Raw genomic sequence first — 12,080 nt, 5'->3', positions numbered from 1 at the left:
TATATATATAAACAAAATAAATAAACACAAAAAAACACGAAGAAAATTAAGAAAAACAACAAGTTTCATTTATTGCGCATAAGCTGCAAGTAAACAGAACTCATTAGATAAGATCAAAATGAAGATAAAACAAAGGAAAATTACAGAAAGGAAAATTACAGAATGAAAAAAAGAGGGGGGGGGAGAAGAAAAATAAGAATAAAAAAATAACAAATACATAATAGTGCGGATATAATCGTGTGGGCTGATGAAAAGATTTTATCTTTTATTTTCCGGATTTTTAAAAAAAAATTTCATCCTTTTATTTTCCTCCCAGTTGTTTTTTTTCTATTATAACTTTTCTTCCCCCCCCCTTTTTTTTCATATGTCTGTAATTTTCCTTTGTTTTATCTTCATTTTGAAGATATATATGTATATAGAAATGTGTGTGTGTCTTATTTATATATATAAATAACGTATGTAACTAAAAAGCTTGAACTAAACTTTTCATGTTATTCCTTTTCTGTAAATCGTTTTTTAATTTTTTATTCAAAACAAAACACTCTTTCTCTCACTTTAAAATTCACATCCTATCTATTAATCTATTTTTAGTTCAAGTATACATTTATTAAAATTTTAACGATATCCCTCCGACTAATTCGCCCGGAACACTTTTTCCCTGGACCCCTTTAACAGACCAATTACAATTGTTAAGATTCCCTTCATTCCCTAAAACGAAACATTTTACGGAATTGCTTTGCTAGAGTTTCCCTAACTTTTATTGAGAAGCACAAAGATTTATAACCACCTTAATGACTGTTCTTTCTCTTATAATTATTAAATAAATATTGTGCCCTCTTTACCAGCCTAAAACCTGTTTTTATCCTTCCACTCTGCAACGATGTTATAATACACGTAAATATATATATATATATATATTCAGAAATATCGCATTAATTTTTTATACCAATAGATGTGTCTTGATAACGACTATTGGTTTTCTCATTTTTACTTTCTCTTTATATAAATTTTTATTTCATTACTTGTGTTTATATATATATATTTGCTGGACCTCATAGTGTTGTTATTCGATTTAGCTGAACACGTTTCAATAAATATTAACTATACTTACGATCATTTGGCATGTTGCTCTTACGCATAGTCACTTTATGATAGCGATTAAGCAGTTTTCTCCAGTATTTATCGTTTTTGGAAGACCTAAAAAAACCTATTAACACAGTACCTACCAACATAAAATAACTATCTTATCTACTACTACAAAATTTTTCTGGTATTAATTTAAACAACACCTATTACCGCAATAAGAGTGGTACCTTTTACCAAAATTAATAAAGCATCATTGTCAATAATAGTTTGGTGAATATTCACGGTTCAATTTAATGAATATGAATCTCCTAATGAATCACATAATGAATAAGTACCTCTTCTCCATTAATTTTTTTTTAGTGTGTAACTTTTTCTCGTTATTTCAATTGCCAATAAATTTTAAACTATTTAGTTTTATAGAAACATGACTTTAAATCGTAATTCAAAACATATTAAGCAACTTTGAGGTAATACTAGAAATACTCATTTGGTGACACAGTCCGTATAGGGAACTACGTTCATTGAGCTATCTTACATAATGAATGAAAAAAATAAATATTAATCTATACTTTAAGGGGTTAATGAATGCGCAGTAAACCCATTTTTGATTAAATACAGTCTACAGACTAAATTTTCAAAATGTGTAACGTTAAACCAATCCGAAATTTTATTTGTTAAATTTCTCTCCTGGAAAATCTAAATGAAATTTTTAAACAATATTTGGGACTGAGGGCTAACATTTTTCCTTTCAACCGTTGTCCAACTCTCAGAATTGAAAAAAAATATTTCTGGAGTTATAAGAAATACATACACACATACAGACAAACGTTTCATTTTATTATTATAGATAAGTAGTTCATAATTTACTTCCATTCATGTGGTCAAACTAATAATGTAATTTTCATTCCATCTTACATTCCCCTATATTCACGCGTCCATAAAATATAAAAATAGATTAAAAAAAGCATTAAAAGTTTTTATTCTGATAATTTTTATTATAGATATTATATTATAGATATTATATTGTAGACATTATATTATAGATATTATATTATAGATATTATTACAGAATTATTATTATGGATAAGTAGTTCATTATTTTCTTCCACTCATGTAATAAAACTAATAATGTAATTTTCATTCCATCTTATATTCCCCTATATTATATTCACGCATCCATAAAAGCTGAAAATAGATTTTTAAAAAACATTAAAATTATTAAATTTGATAATTATTATTATAGATATTATATTATAGATATTATATTATAGATATTATATTATAGTTATTATTATAGAATTATTATTATAGATAAGTAGTTCATTATTTACTTCCATTCATGCAATAAAACTAATATAATTTTAATTCCGTCTTATATTACCCTATATTATATTCACGCATCCATGAAAGCTGAAAATAGATATAAAAAAAGCTATAAAATTATTTAATCTGATGATGACAATGATAATGATTGATGAAGAAATCTTTAATAAAATGATTGATAAGAAGGATGTAAATTCATAATCCAGAAGACTGATCTACGTCAACTCTACTTTAATTTTTATGAACTACAACTTTAATTTCTGAGTCTTGATGGATGGCATCTAATACTCGCCTCAAAAGAATATTAATCGACCAAAACTTTTTTTTTAAATGCAGGAGAGAAAATATTTTTCAAGAAATGAACATTTTCAAAACGGTAGAAGAGTTTAAATATTTAATTTAATGAAATATATACTTTTTTAGTTTAATAAGTTTATGAGGAACTAATTGAATTAAATTCTCTTAAATATTCTTTAAATAAACAATTTTTTATTCATAAATTCTAATTTGAAAATAAAAAAGAAACTCGTTTGCTGGGTTTTAAGATTTAAATAAACACAGAAAGCGAATTCAATTTTATTTTGTGAGAATTTTTTTTTTCATTTTGCATTTTATCTCCACTTAGTGTCATTTTGATTTAGCTATGTTTATTTTGTTAAATACTTATGCTCTTTTTTAGTATAAAAATAGAAGCTGAATTAATTTTGCAGGATTGTAAATTATGGATTATATTGAATCATTTTGTTATTTGCAGATTAAAAAAAAAGGCTATAAATCATTTAATAAAATTTTTTAAGTTAGATCACATGCATATTAAAGTGCAATCGTGAATATTAAACTTTCTCTTTTGCATTTTTAATGTGCCGCATAATGCGCGTGTTTATTCATTAATAAAAAGAGTGTAAAACTAGAAAAAATCAGGTCGCTATTTTTTTTTTCAAATTACCTACGTGAATAAAATGACTCAAAGTCTTATACAAATTATAAATTTGTTCATTAGTTGGAACTAACAATATATGTTATTTAATTTTCAAAAATACATGCGTTGCAGTGCAAATTAATTAATATAGCAAAAAGCAATTCATGCATCTTAAGGCCAAAAATGGTGGAACAACTACTTCGCCCCAAAGTAGCGAAGTAAAATACTCTTGCATCAAGGTGTTTCACTAAAATCATCTTAAACATCCATTCTATTTATTTAAAAAAAATAATGTTTTGTGTTGAAAACCATTTAAAATACGGACATTTATATTAAAAATAATAGCACAACAAATTAACAATGAAACATAAAAGTTTCTTTGGTGCAATAGCATTTTGATAACATAGTTTTTTATTCTGTAGTTTCATTCATATGGATTCCAATGAGCTGCCTCGTTCCTGCCTTTCACATTAAATGCATCCTGCCTCTCACATTAATTCTGCCTAGATTTTCCAATTCTTTAGAAAATGTCATTTTCTCGTGATTTCTTTTTTCCTCATTATTTTCTTTCGAGTCCTTTTCATTAACTACTATGCCTCTTTTTTTGTTGATGATAGGAAAACTTCATTCTTCAAAATGTACGAAGGTGGTGATAAAAGTCACATTCTTTGAGTGCTCAAAAATAGGTGCCCATTCTCCAGACGTAAAGGAGGGAAACAATTATAAATTTCAAATAAAAAACGTAAAGTTGAGAGCGAAAAACGAGGGGGGAAAGGGGGAAATAACATGGGAAACCGTGATAGCCGAGAGAGTAAAAAAAAATCATAGTTCAATTCTCATAATAAATTCAATTTCGATAAGTAATGTTGTTTCTTGATAATTCCCTGTAAAGTTGCTATCGAAACGAGTTCATCACATACCCGAGTAAAAATTCTTGATTGTAAAAATTCATCGAAACATTTTGATGGTTAATGTTGGTTTCAGTATGATTCGTGACGTCCAACATCATTTGATGGTTACCATCATCCAACATTTTCCATTATGCGTTCATGTTTTTTGATATGCTAATAAAATTCCATCATTCCGTGATTGAAAATGCTACTTTAATTCTATGGTGGTTAACCATCAAAATAAATTTGATTCTCATGGACCAACAATCCATGATGATTCGTGATGGTCCACGATTGTTCCAACTATACATTTCCATGATGGTTTAGTGGGAACTCTTATTCGTTCCCATGAATATACCATAAAAACAATTTTTATTTTTATGTTGCACCATCATAAATCAGTCCGAATTCTTACATTGTTTGATGGTGATTCATGATCATTCCGACATTTGATTTCTGAGAAACTATGATGGAAATTTCTGATGGTTTAACTAGAACAAACCATCAAAACAAGTTGATATTCTTATGATGGACCATCATAAATCAGTTCGAATTCCTACATTAAAGCGATGGTTACCTATGTTGGTTATCATCAAAAAATATAGTGGTTCATGATGGAATTATTGATGATTACCATCAATATTATGTTGGACCCTCCATGGAAAACCATCAAAAGTTTTGATTTTGGTAGCGCGGGGTTATGGATTTTGCCTTTATTTGTCTCTCTAGGTCACGACGGTTTTTCTAGTTATTATTTTTTTTTTCATTTTCTGTTTCCTCAAGGCTACTTAAGTTTTTTTTAATTGTAATTTTTCATCGACAACTTAACTCTTTCTGGGCCGTGATTGCTCAGGGGATTGAGCGTTCGACTTCCAATGAAATGAACCTGGTTAGAGTACCTGTGATGGCTGGTCAAGACGAATTCCGCATCCGGTTTTGCATCCGTGAAATATCCTCAGCGGACGACGGATCATAGGTTAAAGTTCCTATGCCGTCAGGTTTAACGTGGAAGGTTCTCGTCTTCTTCCCCTCCATGTAACGCAAATGCGGGTTAGTTCCATCAAAAAGTCCTCTACGAAGGCTAATTTCTCCCGATATTTTATACAGGAGTTCCCTTGTCTTCTAGATTGGGTTCAAAATGGCAAGGCTGCGGAGTTGAACCTTAGTAGTCGTAAGCCCTAAAATTGATTCCGGCTGTTCAACGACGGTTATAAAAGTATAAAAACTGGATCTGGAATGAGGAGATCCCATTGTGCTTGAAGCTCCATCGATTTTTGTTGAAGCAGACGAAGTTATGTATAGTTTCAATAAAAAAAATAGAAGACTAAAGAATGTTTGTTTGATTGCAGCAGTGGGTGGATGTGAACTTGCGATGGAATGCGAGTGATTACGGAGGAGTAATGGATCTCCGGATCCCCCCCTGGAGGATTTGGAAACCCGATGTACTCATGTATAACAGGTAACATCTCTCCTATTACTTTTCTCTTTTTTTTAGCCCAAATTCTTAGAGAACGAGTCGTTTCCTACTTAGGTAAACAAAGTTACTTTTAAATAAATAATTACAATTGTTTCTCCCATATAAAACTAAAATTAATGAATTAAATTTAATGAATGATATATAATATTTGAAGAAAGAAAACTGTATTAACATCAAGTGGTCATCCACTACAAATTTAAAGAAATGAATTTGAATGGATGAAAAAAAAATTATTTTATGAACGATTTAAAATTTGAACAATTAATATAAATATATAGGGGGAGATTGTGAACTAATGGTAGGAATTGAAAAAAAAAATCCCGTTGTGTTAGACAACTATAAAAGGATAAATTGGGTGACGTGGAACACACGTGCTGCCACGTCACGTTCTTTAATGAATTTATCCGACACAGCGAATATAAAATAATTAAATATATAAACGTGAACAATAAACTATTTTTTCTTCAAATAGAGGTATAAATTAGAAATTATCATTGATGTTATTTTTAAAATATGTAAAACACTGAATCGCTTACAGTAAAATTTGAAACAATGACTAACGCTTTACAAATTCGCATTTCGTTTTTGGCATGTCCCTATTTAATGAATGAATTAATGTTCGAAAAAACTGCCTGAACATCAAGTTTTAAAAAATGTATTTAAGTTTGAGTGGATAAATAAAAAGTATTTTATTAACAATTGGAAATTTGAACAAGATATATTGGGAGAGTGTAATCTAGTGGTAGGAATTGAATAAAACCATTATTTCATTTGACAGTGTAAATATTTGAAACATAAATAAAAATAATTACCTGACAATTGTTTGATTTTTTTTTAAAAGTTANGGCTGATTTTTTTAAAAAGTTAAATAGGGGAGTAAGTCCCCTGTTCGCTGCAGCTCACCAACCCCAATGATTGATTCCCAATAATTGTCATTTCTTGGCAGAAAACAGTTTTTCTACTTAAGTTGAAATAATTACAACAAATAACAAGCATATAGATCTTTAAAGTGATCTAAAGAATCAAATTTACTTAATTCTTGCTCATTTTACTTGAAATACGAGGGTTGTAAATTAAATAGTGGCAACTTAACCTTTAAACTCACAGAAGGACGGGCATGCTCAAATTAGATATGGGAGCTGTGAGGAGGGGCTGTTGTCGATGTGTAGAGTGCGATTAGCTTAGAAGGGTAGTTGTTGTGTGGCGTTAAAGTGAGGAGTTTCGTTTCCATCGCTCTAAAGCATGTTTTCAAAAGGTGATCAGCGGTCGTGGCTTACAATCGAGGTTGCCCGTGGCAAAAATGCAACAGAATGCTATCGAGGATTAGTGGAAGCCTTTGGAGCAAATGCTTTACCATATAGGACAGTAGCACGATGGATTCAAGCATCTCGTCTTTTTTCGTCATTAAGCCTTTTCACAACATGCTTTAGAGCGATGGAAACGAAACTCCTCACTTTAACGCCACGCAACAACTACCCTTCTAAGCAAATCGACTGTTTTTTGCACTCTACACATCGACAACAGCGCNTTAAATCAATCGGTGAAACATAAAACTATTTTAAATATTATTTAACTTCTAATAAATTTTAAAAAAAATTGTAATTATGAAAATAAAAGAGTATTTTTTTAACATTTTTTAACATAACTTTCAATTCTATACGACTTTTACGATGGAATTATAAAAGTTATGTTTTTCATAGATATTTATGCAAAATATATTAAAACTAATTTAATCAAAACTTAAAGAAATATAAATATATATTAAAACTATTCTTAAAATAAAATTATGTGTTTACTGAAACACTTAGAAACGTATTTTCATTAAAATATTTTTAATTTTGCACTTTCTTATCTAATTTTAAGGTATCAAAAACCAAACATCGTTTTCGTTTTTCTATAAAAGCGAAAGCTCTGTCGATTAAAATGAAATCGCCCATTCAGCGAAGAAACCGTTAAAGTGGCAAACGTTGGCGATCAAACAGCAACCCTTTTGTTTACTTCCACTCTCAGTTCTCGTTGAACGGACTATAAAGTTGAAATAATTACAACAAATAACAAGTATATAGATCTTTAAAGTGATCTAAAGAATCAAATTTACTTAATTCTTGCTCATTTTACTTGAAATATAATCATATCAAGAATCAGATGTTATCTAAACATGTCAAAAGTGATATAGCACCTAAGAACTTGAGGGGAGTCACCTAACTTTCCAAAATGGCCGCCATCTATCAAAAACATTTTCTACAGAGGAATCCTGTTTGATTACTCTTATACCTCCACTTCCCTCGCTCAAATTTTATTTTCTATCAGTATTATGAATATTTAGATCTATTGGTGAACAGAAGTAATTCTTACAAGTAATAATTTTTTAAAGTAACATTTCATATTGTTATAACAAATTTGAGTTCGCAACTATAACTTAATCAGGGTGCGTAAAAAGTGCTTAAAGGTGCTTATTTATTTTCGTTTTTTAAAAGGCCTTAAAGGTGCTTTTTTCATTGCGGGTTTTTAAAAAGTGCTTAATTTTCTCTTTTTCAAAATGAGATTTTTCCTTTACTATGTTGATTTTCGCTTCGAATTATGCAAAAAGACACAGTCCACATTGTTCTATTCAACGTTTTCACAATTAATTCAACCCCAATCTATTTCGGCGTATTGTCAATCCGTAGCGTAAGAAAACGCCAGTCGCTTTACATGATTCAAAATTTCATGATGTTTGACAATTGTCAAAAAACAATGCCAAAAGGTTTTTTTTTTATGATAAAACAAGATAAAACCGTCAATTGTCAAAAACTTTCCAACCCTGCCTAATTATGATATTTTTTTAAAGTACTTAAAAATATTTTTTGAATGCTTAAAAAGTGCTTATTTTTTGTTGAATAATTTGGCTACGCACCCTGTTAATATTTTCGCTTATCAAATGAGCGGATATATTAAATACTATTTTTGCTCACATCTTAATGTGCATGAAGTTGATCGTTAAGTTCTGAATCATTAAACACAACTCTTTAACTGTAATTAATAACAATATATTAATGTTACTTGCGCAAAAATAATAATTGTAAAATGGTTTATAAGATTAGACCACCTTTCTAAATAACTTTATCTTAAAATCTAGCGCAGAACTACATTATGATAATAATAATAAAGAAAACAACAATTCTCTTAGTGTTAAACTCTTGAATTAAAAGCGTAATAATAACAGTAAAGGAAAATGACTTTAAATTAGGGATGTTGTTGTTGTTGTTGTCGTGTCTATGCATACAGTGATAGTGCAAAGATTTGAATCCTTCAAAAATCTTGAGAACAAGATTTGCAAGTCCTGGAGCGCGATGGTCATGGAGAATTTCGATGGGGGTGCTCCAAGTTGACAGAGGGAGCTGATAATAGCATGGCAGTCAAAAACATGGTCTCTAGTTGCAAATGAGGACAGTACTTACAGATGGGATAGGATTTTATATTGGTGCGTGAGATCTTCATTCCTTTGAAATGTCTAGTACGTAGCCTAGCTATTGTAGAGGAATGATTTCTTGGGCAGTTTAGATTCGGGGATTGTTGCCTCGTTAAAAATCTGGTTGTATATCCTTCGCCTGGCGACAGCATCTGCACAGGTGACAGCTCGAGGTTGATCTTCGTCGCGTGCTTCCTTTGCAAGGGCATCTGCGCATTCGTTCCCCTCGATTTCAACATGAGCTGGGAATATTTATAGGAAAACAGTACCTTTATGACTTTTATGCTGATGACAACCAAAAATTATATGTAAATGAATGAGGTAAAACTGGATCCTACCACGTGATTTTTCCGGTAAGTAAAAATGCACGGACAACAAAGGAAATAATCCCATTAAGTTTTATTTTGTGATAACTCTATGCCCCAAATCGCTCTCAACGGATAGCTTGTGATTCACCCCGGGGTCACTAAGAACTTTTAAGTTACGCAACGTAGCGCAGAAAAAAATCCCAAAAGAATTATTTTCCAGTTGGGAAGCACTGATCTATATCAAGTCTGTTGCAACTTTATGAGCAAGATTTTGTTAAGGTCTATTAAAAATGAAACAGTTAATTAAAAATGTCTCATTTAATCATTCATCCATTTTCAAGCTCTCCCTTCCCCGAGCTGCTAACCATCTTTTTCCTGCTGTCCAACTTCCCAAGTAGCACAGGGATATTGGAACAGCTTTAGTCTACATCGACCGACATTGTCAATATTGGCGAAAATCGACATTGTGTGTACGATATTGTACGATTTCACATTAAGAGTCTGTTAGTAAAACTTTTCATTTTTAACTTTATTGTGTTCTTAAATCAATCATTTATAAGACAAAAAATGACGTCAAATTGTTATAATTCCAAAAAATAAATTCAGAGATATCTGAAATGCTGAGAGATATCGATCGACGTTCCCCAACGTTTTTAAAATATCGAACAATATTGTTTCGCGATATTGAATATACGTTACAAAAGGGGTATATTTTTATACAGTGCAATGTTTCGCTACGATATTGTACAATGTTCAAAGCTAAGTTTTTACGATATCGTTTTTGTGAATTGTGCTACTTGGGTTGTATTGTTCACTTTAACCCTTTGCTTACGGTGTACTATACTGTACCATCACCTGTGGTCCACATGTTGTACCAGCCGTGAGCAAAAAATTAATTTTAGTAACTTCACTTCCTCATAATAATCGAGGATTTAAAGTGTGATGTTTGTTGCAGCGCAGACGAGAAGTTCGACGGCACCTACCACACGAACGTTGTTGTTCGGAGCAATGGCAGCTGCACTTACATTCCCCCTGGGATATTCAAGAGTACCTGCAAGATAGACATCACGTGGTTTCCCTTCGATGACCAGAGGTGCAACATGAAATTTGGATCCTGGACATACGACGGCAACCAGATAGATCTCCGTCTCTCCTCAGAGAATGGAGGTGACCTCTCTACTTACATCACAAACGGAGAATGGGAACTTCTCGGTAAACAATATTTCGAACCATCCCACTAAAAAGAATCTCAAGAATTACTTTTAAAAAATTCTTAAGTTATTTGGCCCACTAATTCTTAAGATTTTCTTAAGAATATTGTCAGAAAATCTTAAGGAAATAATATGAAACAAATCTTCGGAATATAATCTGAAAATTTTCTTAAGATTAAGGTTCATGTAGGCCAGTGTTTCCCAAAGCGTGGAACAGTTTAGCGGGGGTACGCGTTCTTATGTGAAATATGATGCAACAAACGAAAAGTTCAAAAAAAAAAAAAAAAAAAAAAAAAAAAAAAAAAAAAAAANCTAGCCATGAAAATTAACAATTACGTATTTTTCGATTGGCTATATTTTGCAGAGTTAACAGATTGCAAAAGTTAACAAATTGCATAAGTTAAAAACCAGTTGTGGTTTTTAACTTATGCATTTTTTTTATAGTAAAAAAATACATTCATTTTCGTATTGGTGGTACACCGCGTTACGAGAAATTTTGAAAGGGTTGACAAAAGTCATAAGTTTGAGAAACACTGATGTAGGCCAAATAACTTCAGATATTCTTAAGAATATAATCTGAAGAAATTCGTAAGATAATTTGAAGAAAATCTTCAAAATATATTCTGAAGATTTTTTACAATATAGATTTGTGTGGGCCAAATAACTTAAGATATTCAACAGATTTTCTTAAAATTTTTAGATTATATTACGAAATATACATATTATAAAAATATATATATTTCGAATATATATTCGAAAAATATGTTATATATTATATTCCGAAATAAAAATATTATAAAAATATGTTATATATTATATTCCGAAATAAAAATATTATAAAAATATATATATTCTCTAGAAAACATTAAATTTTCTAGAGAATATATATTTTTGATATAAAAAAAATTTTTGTAAAAAAAATTTCTTAAAAATGTGAGCCAAATAACTATATTCAAACATTCAACATTCAACCAATAGTATTCAAACAATACTTAAACGTTGTTTTATAGTGTACCTCAAGAACATCACCTTCAAACAATTTTTTATATTAAATTTGAAAAATTTTGCTTTCAAACAATGTTTTACAGTGACAGGTGAAACAATGTTCCATAGTGAAAGCTGAACTTCATTTCAAACAATGCTTCATATTCAAACATTGTTTCATACCCAACAAGCACACGACTTTTGGGCTAGTGAAGGGACAATGTCGGCACACCTAAAGTGCCATTACGGCGGGCTTTTCATCGCCGTATCGGTTCCGTTAATAAAGTGAAATCTGGGCCAGAATGAGGGCCAGTGCATGGCATTTCAGGCAAAGCGACGGCAATCGTTGAAGGACCGGGACTATTTTGTTGCCTCTGGATTGCTTTGCCATTTTTGCCTGTTTAATACCGGGGAAAAATTTTTTTTTCACA

At 30.7% G+C, this 12,080-nt stretch overlaps 1 protein-coding gene across 1 annotated transcript in view; it reads left to right on the top strand.

The window, feature by feature from the left end:
* LOC107444340 (neuronal acetylcholine receptor subunit alpha-7-like) overlaps positions 1–12,080 on the top strand; it is a 185,420-nt gene that overhangs the window by 137,193 nt on the left and 36,147 nt on the right. Inside the window, exons 4-5 of the mRNA XM_071180922.1 lie at positions 5,568–5,677; positions 10,410–10,666. Of these exons, the coding sequence (XP_071037023.1) occupies positions 5,568–5,677; positions 10,410–10,666 (367 nt within the window). The remainder of the gene's footprint in view (positions 1–5,567; positions 5,678–10,409; positions 10,667–12,080) is intronic.

This window comes from Parasteatoda tepidariorum, chromosome 5, assembly GCF_043381705.1.
Source record: "Parasteatoda tepidariorum isolate YZ-2023 chromosome 5, CAS_Ptep_4.0, whole genome shotgun sequence".
Classification (NCBI taxonomy): domain Eukaryota; kingdom Metazoa; phylum Arthropoda; class Arachnida; order Araneae; family Theridiidae; genus Parasteatoda; species Parasteatoda tepidariorum.
The sequence above is the reverse complement of the archived record's forward strand: the minus strand, read 5'-3'. Positions and strand labels throughout refer to the sequence as shown.